At 32.5% G+C, this 25,378-nt stretch overlaps 3 protein-coding genes, 1 long non-coding RNA gene and 1 pseudogene across 8 annotated transcripts; all 5 read left to right on the forward strand.

The window, feature by feature from the left end:
* Positions 1–588: 588 nt before the first annotated feature.
* Positions 589–3,548, forward strand: LOC107433347 (serine carboxypeptidase-like 33). Of its 2 annotated transcripts, none has more exons than XM_060812650.1 (10): positions 589–1,013; positions 1,208–1,315; positions 1,432–1,527; positions 1,641–1,733; positions 1,840–1,928; positions 2,011–2,283; positions 2,387–2,544; positions 2,646–2,741; positions 2,997–3,102; positions 3,304–3,548. In XM_060812650.1, the coding sequence occupies exons 1-10, from the start codon at positions 794–796 to the stop codon at positions 3,448–3,450; spliced, it is 1,386 nt and encodes a 461-aa protein (XP_060668633.1). In that variant the 5' UTR covers positions 589–793; the 3' UTR covers positions 3,451–3,548. The 2 variants fall into 2 exon arrangements, with proteins under 2 accessions (XP_060668633.1, XP_015900116.2); XM_016044630.4 differs by having other exon boundaries at positions 590–1,091.
* A 3,074-nt stretch (positions 3,549–6,622) lies between these two features.
* LOC107433332 (protein AGENET DOMAIN (AGD)-CONTAINING P1) lies at positions 6,623–8,364 on the forward strand. The gene is made up of 2 exons (XM_060813053.1): positions 6,623–7,304; positions 7,835–8,364. Exons 1-2 carry the CDS (start codon positions 7,293–7,295, stop codon positions 8,300–8,302), a joined length of 480 nt encoding a protein of 159 aa, XP_060669036.1. The 5' UTR covers positions 6,623–7,292; the 3' UTR covers positions 8,303–8,364.
* A 2,752-nt stretch (positions 8,365–11,116) lies between these two features.
* On the forward strand, positions 11,117–14,394 carry LOC125419498 (serine carboxypeptidase-like 33). 4 transcript variants are annotated; one of them, XR_009634901.1, is made up of 10 exons: positions 11,117–11,634; positions 11,753–11,860; positions 11,977–12,072; positions 12,153–12,245; positions 12,349–12,437; positions 12,521–12,793; positions 12,898–13,055; positions 13,156–13,251; positions 13,505–13,599; positions 13,840–13,977. XR_009634901.1 is itself a non-coding variant. In XM_060812782.1 (10 exons), the coding sequence occupies exons 1-10, from the start codon at positions 11,337–11,339 to the stop codon at positions 13,984–13,986; spliced, it is 1,386 nt and encodes a 461-aa protein (XP_060668765.1). In that variant the 5' UTR covers positions 11,117–11,336; the 3' UTR covers positions 13,987–14,394. The 4 variants fall into 4 exon arrangements, 3 of the variants coding, with proteins under 3 accessions (XP_060668765.1, XP_060668764.1, XP_048321639.1); XM_060812782.1 differs by having other exon boundaries at positions 11,117–11,556; positions 13,494–13,599; positions 13,840–14,394; XM_060812781.1 differs by having other exon boundaries at positions 12,177–12,245; positions 13,494–13,599; positions 13,840–14,391.
* Positions 14,395–15,180: 786 nt separating this feature from the next.
* On the forward strand, positions 15,181–18,538 carry LOC107433333 (uncharacterized). Its single transcript, XR_007238497.2, has 3 exons — positions 15,181–15,672; positions 16,739–17,269; positions 17,795–18,538. It is a non-coding gene; the product is annotated as an uncharacterized LOC107433333 (long non-coding RNA).
* Positions 18,539–20,771: 2,233 nt separating this feature from the next.
* On the forward strand, positions 20,772–22,025 carry LOC107404668 (F-box protein At5g49610-like; annotated as a pseudogene).
* The last annotated feature ends 3,353 nt before the right edge of the window (positions 22,026–25,378 follow it).

The raw sequence follows: 25,378 nt of genomic DNA on the forward strand, positions 1-25,378 counted from the left end.
AACATCCACATATTCATAACATTTTCAACTTTAAAAACTGAAATATAATTTTTTTGATATATAGATGTATAAGGACAAAAAAGAATATGGCTTTATTTTTCTGTCAATAAGAGTAACCATCTTGGTCAACTTTCTAAAGTAATCATTTTGTTTTGGTGGATTTTTCCATGCCTAATCTAAATTGACTTAAGAGTTTAGACTCCTTTTATCAATATTGAATCATGTAAAATATATTTTTACAAAAATATTATTAACAATTACTCATTACGATATCTTATCAATTTTGTCACCATTTATAAAAAAGACAGATCTTACATTAAAAAATAAAATAAAAAGAATGTCATGCATAATCGATCTCACATTGTGGAAGATTAATTCAGTTTTGGCAACTGGCATCCAAACCAACTTTGGCCTTGGAAAATGACCAAGAAGAACCAAACAAATTGCCGTCCTCATAGATTTTACATAAAAAATTATAAATTATTATAATTGGTTTGTGGGCATTATCATAGATTCAAAATCAGCAGACATCAAGTTGGTCAAACCTATTTGGCGCTTGGAACAATTATATTGCAATGCTTTTCATCACATATGGTGCGGTTGGTAGCCACTCAAGCTTCTTAGAAATCTTACCTCCATTTACTCACTCCGCATTCTCTCTTTCTCACTCTCTCTCTCTCTCTCTCTCACACACACACACACTCACAGACACACATAGAGACTTAAAGTTTTATATACTTTAGATAGATTAAATAAGATTGAAAGCAATATATGCTTGTACAAGTTAAGAAAGATGAGGAATTTTGTTGGAATTAATAAGATTTTTGTTTTCTGTGTCATATTAATAAATGTTTTGGATCACTCTATTTGCATTGAATCATCAGAAACACACCCACAAGTACCATCCTCACAGCCACAGGAATCTTCAGACAGAGTAATAAATCTACCAGGGCAACCTTCAAGTCCATCAATCTCCCACTTTTCAGGATATATCACTGTCAATCAAGATCATGGTAGAGCTCTTTTCTACTGGTTCTTTGAAGCACTCTCTCAACCTGACTCTAAGCCTCTCCTTCTCTGGCTTAATGGAGGTATATATATATATACATATATCTATATATCTATGCATATATAGATGTATTAATTCCATATCGTATATATATATGACTTGGTTCATGACGAACTTCATTTGTGTCTTCAAATTAAGGTCCTGGTTGTTCATCAATTGGATATGGAGCAGCTGTAGAGTTGGGTCCTCTCAGAGTTAGTGCAAATGGCACTGGCCTTCAATTCAATGAATTTGCTTGGAATACAGGTTCTCTTCCATTAATCGATTTGTTATTTTACTTATCTTGAATCTACTAATTATATTATTATAATCCATATGAAATTGTCCTTAAAGTTTGAAATTTTCATATATTTATTCTGCAGAAGCCAATTTGTTATTTGTGGAATCTCCTACTGGAGTTGGATTTTCTTACTCCAATACATCTTCTGACTTAACCAAATTTGAGGACACCATTTCCGGTAATTCTAATGTTTTTCATTCATAATTAAAGTAAATCTAAAGTTGTTAATTATTATCATCTATAATTTACATCCATGTTATGTTAATACTTGTTTAATTGGTTGATTAATAGCTGAGGATGCCTACAACTTCTTAGTAAACTGGTTGACACGGTTTCCACAGTTCAAAACTCGTGATTTCTTCATAGCAGGGGAGAGTTATGCAGGTGATGATCATCATCAACTAGTAAATTTATACTCCACAATTCACACTCACCGAGTTTAATTAACTAATTAGTGTGCCAATCTCAAGTTGTATTATACATTTTTCAGGTCATTATGTTCCTCAACTCGCGGAACTTGTATATGATCGAAACAAAGATACAACTAAATACCCTCTAATCAATCTCAAAGGCTTTATAGTAAGTCTGTTGAACAATATACATACATATATATTTTATATAGTATATAGATCTAGCTAGCTACTGATTTATAAACATGCAGGTGGGAAATCCAGAAACAGATGATTACTACGATTACAAGGGATTGCTAGAATATGCATGGACTCATGCAGTGATATCAGATCAACTGTATGAAAAAGCGAAACAAGTTTGTGATTTCAAGCTCTCCAATTGGTCTGAAGAATGTAACAAAGCCATGAGCCAAGTCTTTGAAGAATATAGAGAGATTGACATCTACAATATTTATGCCCCAAGATGTCTTATCAAAGACAATAATGCGAAAAACGATAGCAACAATACTGAATCACTCACTAAGGTCTTTTTTCGACTTTTTTAAGATTATATTTATCACTTTGCATGTTAATTATGGATGAAGGAAATTAATTAAGGATTTTGGGAATTTTTTTGTTTCTTTGCAGGTTATGAATAGCCATGGACTGAGGAAGATGAGAATCTTTGGAGGATATGACCCTTGTTATTCCACATATGCAGAAGAATATTTCAATCGATTGGATGTCCAAACTTCCCTTCATGTAAACGTTGATGGAAGATCTCAAGTCAAATGGAAAGTCTGCAAGTAATGCATATTGTTTCTTTAAATCTCCTTCTATCTGTTTTTTTTCATCTGTGAGTTATAATCTAATTCTAATCTATAAATGTATGCTTGAATTCTATTAGTGATTCAATCTTGGTGGCATACAATTTTACTGTTTCTTCTGTCCTTCCAATCTACACCAAACTCAAGGAGGGTGGACTAAAAATATGGATTTACAGGTCAGTACATTTTTATTTTTGAGGTGGGCATTTCAGGAAGCTATGAGGATGTGAAAACAATAATTGCGAAAACACTAATGGACAAAGTCATGGTTTTCAGATTTAGACTGGTCCAATTCACATGTTATCTCTTTACCATATACTTTTTGAATAAATATACAATATACTTTTTTGAAAATATAAATTGACTCACATGTACATGTTGGCATGCCTGTGTCTATTTAGTTGAAATTTGATCTTCCCATCTTGTAACAGTGGAGATGCAGATGGCAGAGTACCAGTGATTGGATCTAGATACTGTGTTGAGGCACTACATCTGCCTCTCAAATCTCCTTGGCGTTCTTGGTACCACAACCAACAGGTTAACATTATTTTATACATAAGAAGAATATTAATATTTTATAGAAATATTCTATTTGAAATACCATTTAGACTTCATACACTCTCTTCAATTCAAATTTTTCAAAAGACTCGATTTATCTTCCATGGAAAGAGTGTGTATAAAGTTATTCTTCCCCATTCAAGCCCAAAAATAAAAACCCAATACTGATATGAATTGTAGGTTGGAGGGAGAATATTGGAGTACGAAGGGTTAACATTTGTGACGGTGAGAGGAGCAGGTCATTTGGTGCCTCTTAACAAACCCAGTGAATCTCTTTCCCTCATTCATTCTTTCCTCACCGGTCATCATCTCCCTATCCACCCATAATTTCTGACCATAATATATATGTTATGTATATACAAACTTCTTTAGAATAACCAATAATAGACCGTTCAATAATAAATACAATAAGTTTTTTGATTAAATGGTTCAATGTTATTGAATATAGTGTATGATTGCGCCAAGGATGTGATGCCACGGTATACTTTCAACTTATTTTCTCAGTTTAATCGTGTAATGTTTCAATTCTATTATTACTAATACCCCTTTGTATTAACTCAGGGCGTCTCAACAATTTTTGAGATCCTAGGCCAAAAAAAAATATTTAGGGTCATAATTAAATATTATTTTTTATAAAATAGATTTTTTGATATAAAATTTATATTTTTTTTGGCCATTTTAGATAGAAAATTACTAATTAAATTTTTATATTTAAGATTCGATAAATATTTTTTATTGATAAAATTGCTAATTATTTATTTTTTTTGAAATATAATTGAACATAAATATGCTTTTATTAATTTCAATATTGAAAAACGTCTTTCCACTGAATCTACCAACAAAAAGTAATAAATTTTTGCATAAGGAAAAGAATTTTTTTTTTTTTAAAGTTTTAGTTCTCAAAATAAATCTAATTAATTTATTTGAACTAAGATACAAAGAAAAAAAATAAAAGCAAAAACTAGAGGAATACAAAGTTTAATTTTTTGCAAACAGTAAAAACAATTAGTAAATAACTAAAATCATGAATTCATAAAAAAAAAAACAAAAATTAAAACTAATATGAGAATGAACAATACAAATTCATTAAAATAAATTATCACTTATGAGTTTGCCTTTTATTTTAAAGTAATTTGTATTAAAATTACAAATGATATAGGTTGGATACCAAAATTAAACAAATATAAAAAATGAATGAATGATAAGGAATGAAAATAAGTAAGTAAGATGAGAAAAAATGTATAAACAAATGAAAAAAAGTGCATAAATGAGAGGAATATTTAACATGTTTTTCTCTTTTTTTATTATTAAAATATAATCAATTATAAAATATAAAATATTTAATTGAACTTAATTGGTGTTATTTTTTAAAAATAAAAATAATTAAATATAATTATTGTAATAAATTATCAATTAAAATTCACCTAAAAACAAATAATCAATTAAATAATTAAAGTTTTTTTTGAAGTCAAAATTCTTATACTTTTAAAATAAATTAATAATCATATTCTATTTATTATATGTATATATTATATATATGATTTTTTTTTTAGGGCACCAAGAAAATGGGAGCCCTGAGCATGGACCTTCGTGGCCTATGCCTTAAGCCGCTATAACAATATATAAATTTTGATTGAAATAATAAGATTTTGTAATTTAACAATATTATATTTTAATGGATGAGATTGATGGTATGTAAACATGACAAATTGCCAAGGATAGCCTCCTCATGGATATGCATTCCAAAACCATAGTTGAGGACTTGGTGCAATTTCCATCTCATACAAAGTGAATTGTGCTCAAGAGGCTAGCTTGTATATTTATTCAATATTGGTTAAAAATAATTAATAAATATCCTATATAATAAAATAACAATTTCTTTTTGTTTTTTCTTTTGTATTTGGTATTTATCACATAATTCATCCGTAACCAGTAAAAAAGAAAAAAAAAAAATCTAAGCAGAATATACAGGGTCTCCATACATCTTCTTCTACATTACAAAGAATTGGAATACATATATTTTTGTTCCGTACGATACGATTACGATTTGGCAACAGCAGTAAAATTGTCAGTGTCTATCACTCTCTCCTAAGGTTATATCCAAGGCAAACCAAACACGATGTCACACTCACAATTCAGCAAAGGTGACCAAGTGGAGGTCATGGAAGACCCGGGCCAGAGCTCTGGAGGTCCCTACTTCCCGGCCACCGTGCTTCACTTTCCGACGAGCAACAAGTCCCTCATCGTCAAGTACCAAAGTGTTTTAGACACCGAGGTGTCCCGTTCCAGCTACCAGAAACGTATTCGGAAGTTCGTTAATCTTGAGAATGTGAGGCCCATTCCACCATTGGAGCTCAACCAGCCCTGCAATTTAGGTGACATTGTGGACGCTTACCGTGATAATTGCTGGACCCGTGGGATTATCATGGATATCGTCGAGAACTCTTAAGTATTTGGTTCTTCTCCATGGCAATGGTGAAGAAATTGCCTGTGAACAGTACAATTTGCGGCTTCATACTGATTGGGACAATCGCTTTTCAATCCCACCTCTCAAAAAACAAGAAGAGGTTCCTTCTTCTTCTTCTTCTTATTATTATTATTCTTTAATTTTTATTTTCTAATTGACAGTTGGTGCTATTCAATTTCATTTTTCATGCATGCATTTTTCAGTACTTACGTTACGTCTTTTTTCAGGTTTGATTATGAAGTTTTTTAACTTGGGCTTTGCGATTGATGGGTGGATAAGGTTTTGTACTCTTATTTGGCGTTTTTGTTTTAGAATTTTTGTTTTACACACTGTAATTTTTACTTTTTAGTCCATGGTGATTTTTGGATTTTTAATTTTTTAATTTTTTATAGAACGCTTTATATTTTTGCTGTGGTTTTTATTTATTTATTGGAAAATTGAAAGATTATGTGCAATATAAGTAAAGATGGGTGCGCAGCAGAATTTCTAAACTCCAATTTGAATTCTATATTCCCCTGTTTCTGTTCCTTTATTTTGTTTGTCAATTCCTATTGTTGTTTAATAAAGCTTGTCCTAGTTGTTTAATTATTTGTTCAATTAAGTTATTATGTATTTATAATACTTAAAAACGCTTCGCCACTCATCCAAGTTGGAAAGGAAGGATTTTAGGTTGGAGCTATTTGATAATATTGGGAGGATGGATATTTATGGACAATCTGTAACTTCTTTAGATTGAAAGTAATGGGGATATCTTTTTACTGATTGAGTGCTTAGTTTTGTTCAAAAAGAAAATAGTTAACAAAGAGATTGCTAACTATGATGACTAATAACGGTTTCACGCATAGATCGATTTTTACCGTGCAATTGTCGCTGCCAAATCTCTGTGCCGGTAACAAAATTTGGGATAACTAATTTAAACTTCTAAAGCTTTTGTGAAATTGTATATGTCTTAAATTATTGTTTGTTGTTTGTCTTCAATAAGTATCATAAAATCTAATTAATGACATTACTTTTTATGGAAACTGTTTTTCTCTTAACCCTATTGATCCTAGCTTTGGTATGCTTTATTGCTTGCATGGTTTATACATACTTGCTTAATTTAGAATGCTTGAATTGCAGAAAAACTCATCCCGAATTGAGGTGGAGCCTAGAAAGATAAGATTTAAAACTACATCTGGTAGGAAAAAATCGGTGGGAAAACTTTAGAAATGGGATGATGGTTGAATTGCAGAAAAAGTCATCTAGAACAGAGGTGAAGCCTAGAAATATAAGATTTAAAACTATAGCTGGCAGGAAAAAATTGGTGGCAAACTTTAGAAATGGGATGATGGTGGAGGTTACCAGTGATATGGAAGGGTATGAGGGCTCTTGGTACGTTGGTAGAATTATTGGCCTAGTTGGAATTGATAGGTTTCTAGTGGAATACCGTGACTTGGTAGCAGATGATGAGATCCAACCCTTGAGAGAAGAAGTAGATGCATGTCATATCAGGCCTTTTCCCTTCCAGTTCCATCAATTGCCCATTATAAAACTCTCCAAAACGTTGATGCATGGCATAACGATGGGTGGTGGGAGGGTGAGATTTCAAAAGTTAAGGGTGACTCAAAGTATGTTGTCTTTTTCAAACCTACAAAGGAGCAGATAGTATTTGAACATTCTAATTTGAGGCCTCATCAAGACTGGAAAAGATGGAAAATGGTCCATGGCTCAAGAGGTACTGGTTTTCAAACTTCTATGTGACAATTTTTATTTCTTGCATGTTGTGACATAGATAATCCATAAGGCTAGAAAAATTTACATTGTGACCTTCAATTGAAAATGATAATTTATCATTTTTTACTAGTATTACTGCCAAAACCAGTTTACTATAACATATGATATAGATGTAAAAGCTTAACTCAAAAAAATTATAATCATTTCATTGGCAAGAGGTAATGGAAAAACAAGCAAATGAGTCAAGCATGACAAAAAATTACAATTGTTTCGTTGGCAAGAGGTAATGGAAAAAAAAGCAAATGAGTCATGCATGACATGTGAAATATGTGGCTAGGTTTAATATGTATTATTTGGTGAAAACTGGATTCAGGGCTAGCTGAAAGTGTAAAACTGTTCTATAATAGTCTTCTGAGACTGTCTTACACCACTATAGATTTACAAAATAAATTGTTCTCCTCCTCATAATGTCTTTGATTTGCTTGAATTATCAAATATACACCAATATAGAACTTGAATATTCATATGCAGGAGAGTTCAAGTGAATGTGTTGATGGTGTAAATTTGAAGATGGAGGGCATTAAGCGAAAGTTTAGAAAGGGGACAATAGTGGAGGTCAGAAGTGATGAAGAAGGTTACAAGGGTTCATGGTACACTGTAAAGATTGTGGAAATATTAGAGAATGACAATGTTCTGGTGGAATATCAAACATTGAAAACGGATGATGAAACTGAATTCCTGAAAGAAGAGAAAGATGCTTCGGACATAAGGCCTTGTCCCTTTGTCGTTCAACATGCCTACCCTTATGTATTGGGTGAAAGAGTTGATGCTTGGTATAACGATGGATGGTGGGTAGGTTGTATATACAAAATTCTTCATTGCTCAAAGTACACAGTTTTCTTTGCTATGTCAAATGAGTTGTTGGAATTTGAACATAGTGAACTGAGGCCGCATCTAGAATGGATCGGTGGAAAATGGATAGCTGCTTTAAAGGCATGAACTTTATATGCCCCGTGGAGTGTGTCTGCGAGCAGAGGCCATAACAACAATGAATAGATGGAAAATAGATAGGTGCTCAAATGGCATAACTTTATATACCCTATAGAGTAGGTGTCCAAGTATAAATATTTTATCTAATGTTGATGTTCTTCTAGTCAGGAAAATGTTTCTCTGTTAATAGCCTTATAATTCAACCAATGATAACCACTTTAGAAATTTATTTTATAAATTCTAGCCGCTATTTCATATGCTGAATGATTATGTAAATATACAATTCTAACAAATCTAAAAGCGTTCTTTCTTTGGAAGAACCAAAGTTTAATTTGAAGAATGAAAATATTTCATAGAATGATCGATGATAGAATGTCTAATCTATCCGATTAAGATTAATGTACTGTTGTGATACTGATCTTGGAAATAACATCAGTTTATGTCCTCTTTTCCACACAAGAAACAGGATACTTTTCTCGTGGGTGCCTCAAATTGGAAAGCTTGGTTGGCAATGCATCTCAGCAAACGTCATTTTCCAAAATTTTCTTAAATTTGGTTGCATAGAACATTAAGAGAGAGAGAGAGAGAAGAATGTGAGCATCTATGGGTATTTCTAAGTCAAGCATATTCTATGAGTGTCTCTGGCCTTGACGAACCTATACTGAGACTTTATATTGAACGGGATTGGCGGTTTGGACACTATGAGATGGAAGGTCTTCAAGATCCATTAAGTTGTTTATCGAGATTCATTCTTCAACCTTTTTTCTCTCTAAAGAGGAAAAAGAAACTTAAAAAGGATGATCCTCTGTTGGTTCTTCAACCTTTTGAGTTTAGCCTCGAATGACATATTGATGGCTGTGTGGATGCTTCCTCTTACATTACCACCAAAGGTCAGTCTCTAGAACTCATATATATAAGGTACATCAACTCCAATCTGTAACGTAATCTAACAACAACCAAGTTTGCATAATTCTACCGACTTTATCTGTTAAAAGAACTAATCAGTGGCAGATGCATAATCTCTCTCAATTATTTTTGCTGATTGGATGAGAATATTATGCTTCAGGTCATTCGTAGTGGATGAAATAATTTAAATCAGTCTTTAACTCTGTCCGAATATGATATAATGTCTTGGAAGATTAAGTGCAGGTTAAAGGGAGGCCAATATAGTATGAAAAAATTGACTCTTCTCAACAAGCCTAGCCTTCCTGAATTCACTATTTCCAGAATGGTGAAAGTCTCCCTTGAAGATGATTTTCCCAGAAATCCCACAAAGTGATTTTTTGATATTGGATCCCATTGTTTGAATGGTTGGTTCAATATCCCCTTAAAAGAATGTAAATTTTATGGTATATATGCGACTCATACGATGACAATGACTTGCTTGCTGTATACTTGAGTGGTACTAAGGAAACTCCATTGAGATTGGTTTTGTTTGCCAAGTAATTTGGATAAGATGGAAACTTTGAAGTGTTGGTTACGTCGAGAACAAACAATTGATTTTAAGTTTTACTCTTTTTGTAATTATATTTTAATTGGTATTTAGAATTTTTTAATTATACATATATATATATATATATATATATATATATATATATGGGTAATTCTATCATGCGGACAGCATCTAAAGTTGATACTTTTTGGATGAAAGAGTAGGCTTTATGTGTACAGTTTACAGCAAAGCTAACATTTTCATTAAAAAAACATCGATTTTGGATGCATCCGTATATGGACTGATCTGTATCGTAGAACTACTATATATATATATATATATATATATATTTGAAAGCTCTTTGAAAATAACTGTTTGTATAATTTTTTTTTTTGTTGGTGAATACGCTATTTAATAATTAGAAAAGTGAATTTACAACTTTGTATGAAACTGTTTATATATATTAAAGAAATCAAAAATAAATGACATGTGCATATAAATTATTCTTTTTCGTTAACAAAATATGTAAAGAATATAATATAGAGCACAGTAGAGAATAGGTAAAATGTAAATATATATTCTTACCTTATCATGCGTGTCATTCTATTGCTTCATAGTCTCTATTTATAAGCTATAGGGGGGTATATTTGTACATAATGTTGATGGATGTTGATGTTAAACCAATTATAAGTCAAGGTTACATATATTACAAAAATAATAATAATAATTATTTTAATAATGATGTAGAAGGGGTTACACAGTTATTATGACATGGGGAGTTATAACATCCACATATTCATAACATTTTCAACTTTAAAAACTGAAAAATAATTTTTTTGATATATAGATGTATAAGGACAAAAAAGAGTATGCCTTTATTTTTCTGTCAATAAGAGTAACCATCTTGGTCAATTTTCTAAAGTAATCATTTTGTTTTGGTGGATTTTTCCATACCTAACTAAATTGACTAAAAGAGTTTAGACTCCTTTTATCAATATTAAATCATGTAAAATATATTTTTACAAAAATATTATTAGCAATTACTCATTACGATATCTTATCAATTTTGTCACCATTTATAAAAAAGACAGATCTTACATTAAAAAATAAAATAAAAAGAATGTCATGCATAATCGATCTCACATTGTGGAAGATTAATTCAGTTTTGGCAACTGGCATCCAAACCAACTTTGGCCTTGGAAAATGACCAAGAAGAACCAATCAAATTGCAGTCCTCATATATTTTACATAAAAAATTATAAATTATTATAATTGGTTTGTGGGCATTATCATAGATTCAAAATCAGCAGACATCAAGTTGGTCAAACCTATTTGGCGTTGGAACAATTATATTGCAATGCTTTTCGTCACTTATGGTGCGGTTGGTAGTCACTCAAGCTTCTAAGAAATCTTACCTCCATTTACTCTCACTCCGCATTCTCTCTTTCTCACTCTCTCTCTCTCTCTCTCTCTCTCTCTCTCACACACACACACACACACACACACACACACACACTCTGTCACAGACACACATTAAGACTTATAGTTTTATATACTTTAGATAGATTAAATAAGATTGAAAGCAATATATGCTTGTACAAGTTAAGAAAGATGAGGAATTTTGTTGGAATTAATAAGAATTTTGTTTTCTGCGTCATATTAATAAATGTTTTGGATCACTCTATTTGCATTGAATCATCAGAAACACACCCACAAGTACCATCCTCACAGCCACAGGAATCGTCAGACAGAGTAATAAATCTACCAGGGCAACCTTCAAGTCCATCAATCTCCCACTTTTCAGGATATATCACTGTCAATCAAGATCATGGTAGAGCTCTTTTCTACTGGTTCTTTGAAGCACTCTCTCAACCTGACTCTAAGCCTCTCCTTCTCTGGCTTAATGGAGGTGTATATATATATAGATATATATATCTATATCTATGCATATATAGATGTACTAATTTCATATCGTATATATATGTGACTTGGTTCATGACGAAATTAATTTGTGTCTTCAAATTAAGGTCCTGGTTGTTCATCAATTGGATATGGAGCAGCTGTAGAGTTGGGTCCTCTCAGAGTTAGTGCAAATGGCACTGGCCTTCAATTCAATGAATTTGCTTGGAATACAGGTTCTCCTCCATTAATCGATTTGTTATTTTCCTTGTCTTGAAACTACTAATTACATTATTATAATCCATATGAAATTGTCCTTAAAGTTTGAAATTTTCATATATTTATTCTGCAGAAGCCAATTTGTTATTTGTGGAATCTCCTACTGGAGTTGGATTTTCTTACTCCAATACATCTTCTGACTTCACCAAATTTGAGGACACCATTTCCTGTAATTCTAATGTTCTTCATTCATAATTATAATTTACATCCATGTTATGTTAATTACTTGTTTAATTGGTTGATTAATAGCTGAGAATGCCTACATCTTCTTAGTAAACTGGTTGAAAAGGTTTCCCCAGTTCAAAACTCGTGATTTCTTCATAGCAGGGGAGAGTTATGCAGGTGATCATCATCAACTAGTATATTTATACTTCACAACTCACACTCACCGAGTTTAATTAATTAATTAGTGTGCCAATCTCAAGTTGTATTCTACATTTTGCAGGTCATTATGTTCCTCAACTCGCGGAACTTGTATATGATCGAAACAAAGATACAACTAAATACCCTCTAATCAATCTCAAAGGCTTTATAGTAAGTCTGTTGAACAATATACATATATATATAGTTTATATAGTATATGGATCTAGCTAGCTATCTGATTTATAAACATGCAGGTGGGAAATCCAGAAACAGATGATTACTACGATTACAAGGGATTGCTAGAATATGCATGGAGTCATGCAGTGATATCAGATCAACTGTATGAAAAAGCCAAACAAGTCTGTGATTTCAAGCTCTCCATTTGGTCTGAAGAATGTAACAAAGCCATGAGCCAAGTCTTTGAAGAATATAGAGAGATTGACATCTACAATATTTATGCCCCAAGATGTCTTATCAAAAACAATAATGCGAAAAACGATAGCAACAATACTGAATCACTCACTAAGGTCTTTTTTCTACTTTTTTAAGATTATATTTATCACTTTGCCATGTTAATTATGGACGAAGGAAATTAATTAAGGATTTTGGGAATTTTTTTGTTTCTTTGCAGGTTATGAATAGCTATGGACTGAGGAAGATGAGAATCTTTGGAGGATATGACCCTTGTTATTCCACATATGCAGAAGAATATTTCAATCGATTGGATGTCCAAACTTCCCTTCATGTAAACGTTGATGGAAGATCTCAAGTCAAATGGAAAGTCTGCAAGTAATGCATATTTTTTCTTTAAATCTCCTTCTATCTGTTTTTTTCATCTGTGAGTTATAATCCAATTCTAATCTATAAATGTATACTTGAATTCTATTAGTGATTCAATCTCGGTGGCATACAATTTTACTGTTTCTTCTGTCCTTCCAATCTACACCAAACTCAAGGAGGGTGGATTAAAAATATGGATTTACAGGTCAGTACATTTTTATTTTGAGGTGGGCATTTCATGAAGCTATGAGGATGTGAAAAAAGTAATTGCGAAACAAAGTCATGGTTTTCAGATTAGAGTGATCCAATTCACATGTTATCTCTTTACCATATACTTTTTGAATAAATATACGATATGCTCTTTTGAAAATATAAATTGACTCACATGTAAATGTTGGCATGCCTGTGTCTTTTTAGTTGAAATTTGATCTTCCCATTTTCTAACAGTGGGGATGCAGATGGCAGCGTACCAGTGATTGGATCTAGATACTGTGTTGAGGCTCTACATCTGCCTCTCAAATCTCCTTGGCGTTCTTGGTACCACAACCAACAGGTTAACATTATTTTATACAGATGAAGAATATTAATATTTTATAGAAATATTCTATTTGAAAGACCATTTAGACTTCATACACTCTTTAATTTAATTTTTTCAAAAGACTCGATTTATCTTCCATGGTAAGAGTGTGCATAATGTTAATTTGGTGGTGTAAAAAGAACCACTTATGTATGTTGGTTATTCTTCCCCCATTCAAGCCCAAAAATAAAAACCCAATACTGATATGAATTGTAGGTTGGAGGGAGAATATTGGAGTACGAAGGGTTAACATTTGTGACGGTGAGAGGAGCAGGTCATTTGGTGCCTCTTAACAAACCCAGTGAATCTCTTTCCCTCATTCATTCTTTCCTCACCGGTCATCATCTCCCTATCCACCCATAATTTCTGACCATAATATATATGTTATGTATATACAAACTTCTTTAGAATAACCAATAATAGACCGTTCAATAATAAATACAATAAGTTTTTTGATTAAATGGTTCAATGTTATTGAATATAGTGTATGATTGCGCCAAGGATGTGATGCCACGGTATACTTTCAACTTATTTTCTCAGTTTAATTGTGTAATGTTTCAATTCTATTATTAGTTACCCCTTTGTATTACTATTAACTATTAGGGTTAATTACACTGCACAGTTTTGTTTATTAGTTATCCTTTTGTATTACTATTAACTATTAGGGTTAATTACACTGCACAGTTTTGAGGTTTCAGTTAATTACAACCGGATGCCTTCATTTTTACATAATTACATTCTCATCTCTTCTGACAAAACTTCATCCATAAAAATATAACATCCCTCTTATATGGCAGTTAAAATTATTTAAATATTCCTTGTATATATTAATTAAACGTGGATTTTCACTGATTTGAAAAATATATTTTTTTTAATTTGAAAAGGTTGAAACCCAACTACTAATAAATAAAAATTTTATTTTTCAAATCAATCAAAATGCATATTTAATTAATATATATAAGGGATATTTAAGTAATTTTAACTGCCATATAATAGAGATGATACACTTTTATGGATGAAGTTTTGTCAGAAGAAATTTAGATGTAATTATGTAAAATATAAAGGTATCAGGTTTTAATTAAGAGAAATCTTAAAAATCCTAACTATTAAATAGATATAACAATATATGAATTTTGATTGTAATAATGAGATTTTGTAATTTAACAATATTATATTGTAAGGATGAGATTGATGTTATGCATTCCAAAATCATAGTTGAGGACTTGTACAATTTCCATCTCATGCAAAGTGAATTGTGCTCAAAAGGCTAGCTTGTATATTTATTCAATATCGGTTAAAAATAATTATTAAATATCCTATATAATAAAATAAAAATTTCTTTTTGTTTTTTCTTTTGTATTTGTTATTTATGACATAATCCATCCGTAACCAATAAAAAAGAAAAAAATAAAAATAAAAATAAAAAATCTCAGCAGAATATACAGGGTGTCCATACATTTTCTTCTAAATTCTAAAGAATTGGAATACATATATTTTTGTTCCGTACGAATACGATTACGATTTAGTGAGAGCAGTAAAATTGTCAGTGTCTATCAATTCACTCTCTCCTAGGGTTATATCCAAGCCAAACCACACACAATGTCACACTCGCAATTCAGCAAAGGCGACCAAGTGGAGGTCGTGGAAGACCCGGGCCAGAGCTATGCTAGTCCCTACTTCTTGGCAACTGTGCTTCACTCTTCTGCTAGCAACAAGTCCCTCATCTTTGTCGAGTACCAAAGTGTTTTAGACACCACGGAGTCCCGCTCCGACGCCCGAAAACGTCTCTGGAAGTTCGTTGATCTTGAGAATGTGAGGTCCATTCCACCATTGGAGCTCAACCGGCCTTTCAAATTAGGTGACATTGTGGACGCTTACCATGATAATTGCTGGTCCCGTGGTATTATCATGGATATCCTCGAGAACTCTAAGTATTTGGTTATTCTCCATGGCGACAGTGAAGAAATTGCCTGTGAACAGTGCAATTTGCGGCTTCATACTGATTGGGACAATCGCTTTTTAGTCCCACCTCTCAAAACACAAGAAGAGGTTCCTTCTTCTTCTTCTTCTTCTTATTACTATTATTCTTTAATTTTTATTTTCTAATTAACGGTTGGTGCTATTCAATTTCACTTTTCATGCATGCATTTTTCTGTACTTATGTTACGTCTTTTTCCGGGTTTGATTGTGAAGTTTTTTAACTTGGGCTTTGCAATTGATGGGTGGATAAGGTTTTGTACTCTTAGTCGGCGTTTTTGTTTTAGAATTTTTGCTTTACACACACTATAATTTTTACTTTTTAGTCCATGGTGATTTCTAGATTTTTTATTTTTTAATTTTTTATAAAATGCTTTATATTTTTGCTGTGGGTTTTTTTTTTGTTGGCAAATTGAAAGATTGATGGGTGCGACGGTAGAATCTCTAAACTCCAATTTGAATTCTATATTCCCCTGTTTCTGTTCCTTTATTTTGTTTGTCAATTCCTATTGTTATTTAATAAAAGCTTGTCCTAGTTGTTTAAATATTTGTTCAATTAAGTTATTATGTATTTAAAATACTTAAAAATGCTTTGCCACTCATCCAAGTTGGAAAGGAAGGATTTCAGGTTGGAGCTATTTGATAATATTGGTAGGATGGATATTTATGGACAATCTGTAACTTCTTTAGATTGAAAGTAATGGGGATATCTTTTTACTGATTGAGTGCTTAGTTTTGTTCAAAAAGAAAATAGTCAACAAAGAGATTGCTAACTGTGATGACTAATAACGGTTTCACGCATAGACCGATTTTTATCAGTCAATTGTAGTTGCCAAATCTCTGTGCTGGTAACAAAACTTGAGATAACTAATTTAAACTTCTAAAGCTTTTGTGAAATTGTATGTCTTAAATTATTATTTGTTGTTTGTCTTCAATAAGTATCATAAAATCCAATTAATGACATTACTTTTTATGGAAACCATTTTTCTCTTAATCCTGTTGAACCTAGCTTTGGTATGCTTTATTGCCTACATGGTTTGTACATACGTGCTTAATTTAGAATGCATGAATTGTAGAAAAACTCATCTTGAATTGAGGTGGAGCCTAGAAAGATAAGATTTAAAACTACATCTCACAGGAAAAAATTGGTGGCAAACTTTAGAAATGGGACGATGGTTGAATTGCAGAAAAAGTCATCTGGAATAGAAGTGAAGCCTAGAAATATAAGATTTAAAACTACAGTCGGCAGGAAAAAATTGGTGGCAAACTTCAGAAATGGGATGATGGTGGAGGTTACCAGTGATATGGAAGGGTATGAGGGTTCTTGGTACGTTGGTAGAATTGTTGGCCCAGTTGGAATTGATAGGTTTCTAGTGGAATACCGTGACTTGGTAGCAGATGATGAGATCCAACCCTTGAGAGAAGAAGCAGATGCATGTCATATCATGCCTTTTCCCTTCCAGTTCCATCAATTGCCCGTTATAAAACTCTACAAAAAGTTGATGCATGGCATAACGATGGGTGGTAGGAGGGTGAGATTTCAAAAGTTAAGGGTGACTCAAAGTATGTTGTCTTTTTCAAACCTACAAAGGAGCGGATAGTATGTGAACATTCAAATTTGAGGCCTCATCAAGGCTGGAAAGATGGAAAATGGTCCATGGCTCAAGAGGTACTGGTTTTCAAACTTCTATGTGACAGTTTTTATTTCTTGCATGTTGTGACATAGAGAATCCATAAGGTTAGAAACATTTACATTGTGACCTTCTATTGATAATGATAAATTTTTACCAGTATTACTGCCAAAACCATTTTACTATAACATATGATGTAGATGTAAAAGTTTAACTCAAAAAAATTATAATTGTTTCGTTGGCAAGAGGTAATGGAAAAACAAGCAAATGAGTCAAGCATGACAAACAAATTACAATTGTTTCGTTGGCAAGAGGTAATGGAAAAACAAGCAAATGAGTCATGCATGACATGTGAAATATGTAGCTAGGTTTAATATGTATTATTTGGTGAAAGCTGGATTTAGGGCTAGCTGAACGTGTAAAATTGTTTTATAATAGTCTTCTAAGATTGTCTTATACCACTACTAGATTTACAAAATAAATTGTTCTCCTCCTCATAATGTCTTTGATTTGCTTGAATTATCAAATATACACATATATAGAACTTGAATATTCATGTGCAGGAGAGTTCAAGTGAATGTGTTGATGGTGTAAATTTGAAGATGGAGGACATTAAGCGAAAGTTCAGCAAGGGGACAACAGTGGAGGTCAGAAGTGATGAAGAAGGTTACAAGGGTTTAATGGTACATTGCAAAAATTGTGGAAATATTAGAGAATGACAATGTTCTGGTGGAATATCAAACATTGAAAACAGATGATGAAACTGAATTCCTGAAAGAAGAGAAAGATGCTTCAGACATAAGGCTTGTCCCCTTGTCGTTCAACATGCCTACCCTTATATATTTGGTGAAAGAGTTGATGCTTGGTATAACGATGGATGGTGGGTAGGTTGTATATACAAAATTCTTCGTTGCTCAAAGTACACAGTTTTCTTTGCTACGTCAAACAAGTTGTTGGAATTCGAACATTGTGAACTGAGGCCGCATCTAGAATGGATTGGTGGAAAATGAATAGCTACTTTAAAGGCATGACTTTCGTATGCCCCATGGAGTGTGTCTGCGAACAGAGGCCGTATCAACAATGAATAGATGGAAAATGGATAGATGCTCAAATGGCATGACTTTATATACCCTATAGAATAGGTGTCCAAGTATAAATATTTTATGTAATTTTGGTGTTCTTCTAGTAAGGAAAATGTTTCTCTGTTGATAGCCTTATAAATCAACCAATGATAACCACTTTAGAAATTTATTTTATAAATCCTAGCTGCTATTTCATATGCTGAATGATTATGTAAATATACAATTCTAACAAATCTGAAAGCATTTTTTCTTTTGATGAAACCAAAGTTCAATTTGAAAGATGAAAATGTTTCGTTAGAATGATCGATGACAGAATGTCTAATGTATACGATTAAGATTAAGGTGTTGGTATGATATTGATCTTGGAAATAACATCAGTTTATGTCCTCTTTTCCACACAAGAAACATGACATTTTTCTCTTAGGAGCCTCAAATTGGAAAGCTTGGTTGGCAATGTATCTCTGTAAATGTCATTTTCCAAAATTTTCATAATTTGGTTGCATAGAACATTAAGAGAGAGAGAAGAATGTGAGCGTCTCTGGGTATTTCTAAGTCGAGCATATTTTGACAGGGTAAATAGCTTCAACCATATTCTTTGATGATCTCTCATGTGTCATCCACATAGCAAAAGGAAGGCTATACTTTTCTATACATTAACAATAGCCCATCATAATATTACAAAATAATCAAAATATAAATGATCTGACAGATACTTCTTCATTTTATTTTTGATTACACTTGTACTCCATTGCTTGCCTTCCTTCTGATAATACCTTAGCTTCCTTCTCCATCTCCGGACTCTTCAAACACTGATACCGGAAAAGACTTGGACAAACCGGCCAGCGTCTTGAAGGTGATCAACTTGGCAGAAGAATCATTGACAACAATTTCATTGAGAGTGATCCAAATCAAAAACTCTTTGGCTTTGACACTAGTTAAGTTCCTAATCCTGTTTGGCTGCAAATTAGCAGTAATAATAGTGTCATAACATACAAATATATTATCAAACTTGTGCTCCTTTTTTTTCTTATGTTTGAGCCATACAAAATCAACTTCCTTTACATATCCAGCTTCCTCAATGTCTTCCATGATGAGAAAGCCGTCTAGCAAACCCTTTTATATCAACAACAAAGTGAACATTTTCCTGCAGATTTCATTCCCATGGTACACCTCTGCTTTGGCCTACATCTTTGCTGTTGGCAGAGACATTGCTTGGCTTCTCTATCTCTGTGGTTGTGGGGTGCTCAAGATTTTCCTAGACATGGTTTCTTTTTTCCTTTATCTCACATTCAACAATCAAATTCAAAGAATTATCGCCTTTTGCTCTTTATGGCCTATTATTATTTATACAACACTACGTCTGGTTGAAAGTGATGCTTTTTCCATAATATATATATATATTTTTTATCTTTTTCACCTATAGGATTAATTAATTAGATATAAATTAAGTAAGCTTTGCATGTGGGTCAAAACTAATAACACCCCGCCATATATAAGAAAATATATATTTTTTTTTTCCTCGAAATTTAAATTTCTTTACACTTGCTTCACGTATTCACATTCTTCTAATGCCCTGCCAATGAGAATAGGAGGCCATGTGGTCGTTAGGCAGGTTGTTTTCTTCCAGCTAAAAACTTGGAACTTTTTTTGGTCCAAAATTGTGGCCCTGATTGCTATTACTAGGAACATCGATTTTTGTGTATAATTATGTATCATGTATCAGGTTTTTGCTTTATATAACCCATATTACTTTTTTCTTTGGTACATCAAAATAATTACATGTCTTATACCATACAAGGTTCTTCCACAAGAATAATACAATTGAAAAAAAAAATGATTACCCGTAAGACTTGTGAAATAATACGCTTATTTAGAGAATATCCGATCCTCAATGATAGACTAGAGGGCATCTTCTTTTCAATTAAAACAAAGTCTAATAATTTTGGTTTTGAGGTTATTAATTTAAGCCTAATCTCTGACGAGGTTTCTGTTAACCCTCTCTTCTCCTTTGTGTGTTTGGCCTAATTTGTTGCCAAATTTCATCACATTGTGGCCCAGTGGTTAATTGGGTGAGAGGCCATCCTACTGGGCTGACTGATAGAAAACGAACGAACAGGCCCAAACAAGTTGTGGACCAAAAAGAGACAGAAAAAGACAAAACAAAAAATAATGGCAAGTTGGTCATAAGAACCTAAAAATAGGGGCATATTCTGTCTAATAGATCTTTAAACAACATCATCCCTATTGTATTCGATTCTCCTCACTTGCAATTAGTTGTAAACAACTTTCTACTTCCTTTTTCAATGTTCTTCGTCTGCAAGTCCCATATCTTTTTCCCAATCCCACCAACTTTATTCTTCTTTTGTATCTACCAGTTTACAATCACAAACGATCTCGTTTTCAAATCCCATCTTTGTTTTCGTTCAAGGACTTACATTTTCAAAGGAGATTTGAAGAAATGGAGAATTTTGAATCCAAGCAACGAAAATTTCACTTGTTCAATGTGCATCGAATGAAGTTTGATCGGATACCTATCTCTCAATTCTCATCTGGCTAAGTGGAGATTTTGAATCGTGCTCTTCATTTTTCGCAACTGCGTATCTCAAATTTTTTTCCTTTAGAATGTGTTGAAATTGAATTAGAAATTCGCAAAGAGATGGGATTTTCCCAGACGAAGTTGTCCTTCAAATTCTAGCTAGATTGCCTGTTAAGTCACTTTTTAGAAGCAAGACTGTATGTACACTACGGTATAGGTTATATTCAGACAGGTATTTCATTCAACTCTATAATGAAGTAGCTGCTAAGAACTCCATGTTGCTGGTAGAGGTTTTTGATCATCAAAATCGAATCCTCGTTTAATTTGTGTTGACAATAAGAGAGGTTTTTCTAAATTTTCCTTAAATTTCTTAAAGGATAAAGTAAAGGTGAGAGCCTCCTATAATGGCCTGCTGTGTTGCTCTAGCATTCCTGAGAAGGGCGTGTGAATTCCTATGATGTGTGAATTCAAGGTCCTTCCGAGGAGCAGAGAGAGGCCTGTGACCCGATTTTATCCAGATGGTGAGGCCACTCTAGTGGGTCTGGCCTGTGATTTGTCTACTCAGAAGTTTAATCTGGTTTTAGCCGGTTATCACCGGACTTTCAGTCATAGGCCAGATGGAGCTTTAATATGTTTAGTATTTGATTCTGAGTCCAACAAATGGAGGAAGTTTGTTTCCTTTCAAGATGATTAGTTCACACACATGAACATGAACCAAGTTGTGTTTGTCAATAGGGCACTTCATTGGTTGACAGGCAGTTGTTCGTCCATACTTGTGCTTGATTTGGATTGTGACATTTGGAGGAAGATGTCACTGCCAGAGGAAGTGAGCTATGGGTCTAGAAATAGGGTTTATTTGTTGGAATCAGATGGTTGCTTGTCTGTGATCCAGATTTCTGATATTTGGATGAAAATCTTTGTGTTGAAGAATTATGAGAAAGAAGAATGGCATTTGGTGGATAGGGTGAGTCTCAGGTGTATTAAAGGACTTGTGCAGGCATCTTTCCAATTAGTCAAATTGGTGAATATGTTTTCTTAGCAACGCACAAGCAGGTATTGGTATATCATGGCAAGAGTCGGGTGTGGAAAGAGATGTACTCTATGAAGAATAGCTCTACACTCCCATTGTGGTTCTCAGCACATGCATTTTGAAGTACAATTTTCTCTTGTCATTAAGGTGTGTAATAACATTTAATAAACTTTTGTATTGACATTTAATGAATTTTTTGTACATAACACTCCTATGTGATTGATTGGAATATTGTTATTTTAACAGGTTTATGATTTGCAGTATGAAACTTTAATTAAGCTATTGACTTTTGTACAGATATAATACTTTACTGTTAACTTTTACACATATTGCAGTAATGTAAAAATTACGAGTTGTGAATTATTAACCAAGGTAATTCACCTAATTCTTGCAATATTGCCTTTTGGAGATGAGTTTTCCTTTACCCTGGTGGATTAAGTTACCTGGCTTGATTGTAGATGATATATGAGTTGTGATTAGTTCAGGCGCAAAACTTGGTAAATTCAGAAATCTAACTTCTTGGTAACTTTTATTCCATTGTTGTCTATTTGTTGAAGGAGGCTTGCCTATTTGCGAGTGTATTTTTTGACTCTGTTGTTGCATCTTTAAATTTGGCATCTGTGTTTTTCTTTTGGTTGATTATTAGAAAATCCTTCTTTCGTGCTAATTAGTGAAGAAAAGGTGGAAATGTTTTGGGATCATGTAACATATTATAATTAAATTACATTTATGTAGAAGATATATGTATTTCTACACAAAAGGAGGTTCACCTATTTGCAAACGGAGGTTTTGCTCTTGCATTTGGACAACACATTATGTACCCATTTGTGTTATAGGACTGGATTTGATTGGATTAGAGTATTTAACAACGAATCTTTTTTTGAGATCAATCAAATTGGAGTATTTTAAATTTAGCTGAATACAATTGGATACAACTTTCAATAGTCCAATCCAATCCAATCTAATTCACTGTTGCGACACAAACGGTTGCATAGTTTATTGTTCATAAGTTGGGAATGGAATATTCTTATAGGGCTTTGAGGTTTGTAATTTCTTAGTTTGTTTTGTTGACTCTTTGTTGTATTTTTAAATTTGATGTCCTGACTACTGAGGTTGATCGTTACAATTTTTTATTTAGTGCTAATTAGTTAAAACGGATGCAATTGTTATGGGTCCTATATAAGATATTCCATGGACATTACATTTTTGTGGACAACCCAATGAGCTTCTTTCTCCTGGGCTGTAAAGTTGAGATCGCTGCAAAGTCGAGATCGCAATGCCCAAATGAGTGAGTAGCCTTTTCTATTATTTAGGCTTCAAGAGTTCGGCCCCCCATTCATTTTAAATGGAAGATCCAAGTGTTCATGATAATAATTCTCACATTTCACATAGATCACTTATCCATCAAACGATATATAATTTTACCGATTAATTCCTTACTAACTCAAAAATATATATAAAAAATTTTCTTGTACATACTAAAAAGAATACGTAAACAAGAAATAATTAGTTGAAGAGTTCAATCCGATCCAAAAAAAGGAAAAAAAAATTTTTTTTTTAAAGAATTCGATGTATATAATTAACTGGCATTTATTTCTTTTACTTTCACAGGCAAGGAATATTCTTTGAAATAGTAAACTTGAGAAGAAGCACCATTGGTCTAGTGGTAGAATAGTAACCTGCCACGGTACAGACCCGGTTCGATTCCAGGCCATCGCAACGGTCCGATCATCCGACGAAAATCGTCGCACCTGAGCTTGGCCTTTTCTTGTTTTTTATTTTTTATTTTTGGGTATAATATAATATCATATATTTCCCCATCTCAAAAACCAACACCAGTCAATAATACACTCTCACAGCACCTACCAAATCCCATTTCTCCACGTATATAACACAATTATATACACACGTAACAGTTTTTGCTTTTTTCTCCTTTTCCTCTCTGCAAAATTTTCCACCTTTCCAAACAGAAAAATAAAAAGAAACTGAAAAAAAGGTGGATGCCAGATTCCAATTACAATGTCAGTTTGCACACTTGTTTGCACAACACGGAGAGTATATCCGTGTCTGGAAACTGTTGGAATCCAAACGGAAAATGACACAATCTTTTTTCAAAATAATGCATTTTCCATCTGCCAATTCCACCACCACCTTGTTTTCTCGACCAGCATCTGAGATTGTCACCATTTGGACACCGCAACACTACTAGTAGTCATAGTCATCCTCATCCTCATCTATTTAGCAGCTCATGCCTTATTTTAATGGCCTATATATTATCTTCTACTTTCTCATTTTAATTTTTTGTCTTTCTCTACTTTAAATTAATTAGGATTTCCAAATCAATTAATGTTTGTCTAGCAAAAGTGCTAGCTCCCTGCTGATCATACAATTCCATATATAAAGCTTCATATATAACTCCTACATTTAGCTGTAATAAACGACATTGAAGATGTTGTATAACTTTTTAGGTAGCTTAATTTATTAAGTGGATATATGCATGTATATTCCATAGTGTTTGTACCGTGTGGAACTTTTTGTTCTGTATAAGTTGAAACAAAAAAGGATTATATATTCTTCTACCAAAAGTAATATTATCTTTGTTGTTTTGCTTTTTTCATGAAAATACCAAGAAAAACAACCAACTTTTTATTTTAATACAAATTTTTATTCTTCAAGGAAAAGAAAAAAAAAAAAAAATCTCTTCCCTTGAACAGCAGAAAATGATTTGTCTCCTATATATTTCTTTTTCTACATGTGTACGTAGTTTAAAACTACCCACGTTTGGCACAATAATTTTGATTGCATGTGTTTTACTAAGAAAAAAGTTTAAGAATATGTTATATTATCCATGGACTAAATAAAGATGTAGTTTCTCTATTTGATATGTAAAATGAATATAGGTAGTACAATACAAGATAAATATTCTAAGATTTATACAGAAAGCAAAGGTATAATCTATATTTACTTCTTCAACTGGAGAATATTCTACTAATATTATCAGAAAAATGGGAAATATGTTGATGCTGATCCGATTAACAGAAAAATGAAAAAAAGGAAACGAAAACTTAAGGCAATAATCTCTTATTGTCTTATTAAATAAAAATATATATTAGAGATTTGATGAAATATAATTAACGGAGTATTTACCATATATGCATCTAAATAAACCCACGTGCCATAAATTGCGTAGATGCAATCTTTTTTAGGCCAATATATATATATATATATATTTTTTTTTTTTTCTTCCAGTTTCCATATTTGTTAATAGTATATGTTCCTGTCTATAGGTCATATATATCTATTAAAAAAAAAACAAAATCCAAAATAAATAAATAAATAAATCTATAGGTCCTAAAAAGGAAAGTGTTCTGGCCAAAGCATGATTAATAGGATTATATAAATAAGAATCTTACATAAACGAAAATTATTTAGTTTTACTCTAAAAGGAAATGAGAAATTGATTACAAAGTAACAAAGATAATTAATAGATTCTCGTATA

This window comes from Ziziphus jujuba, chromosome 11, assembly GCF_031755915.1.
Source record: "Ziziphus jujuba cultivar Dongzao chromosome 11, ASM3175591v1".
In the NCBI taxonomy this organism is placed as follows: domain Eukaryota; kingdom Viridiplantae; phylum Streptophyta; class Magnoliopsida; order Rosales; family Rhamnaceae; genus Ziziphus; species Ziziphus jujuba.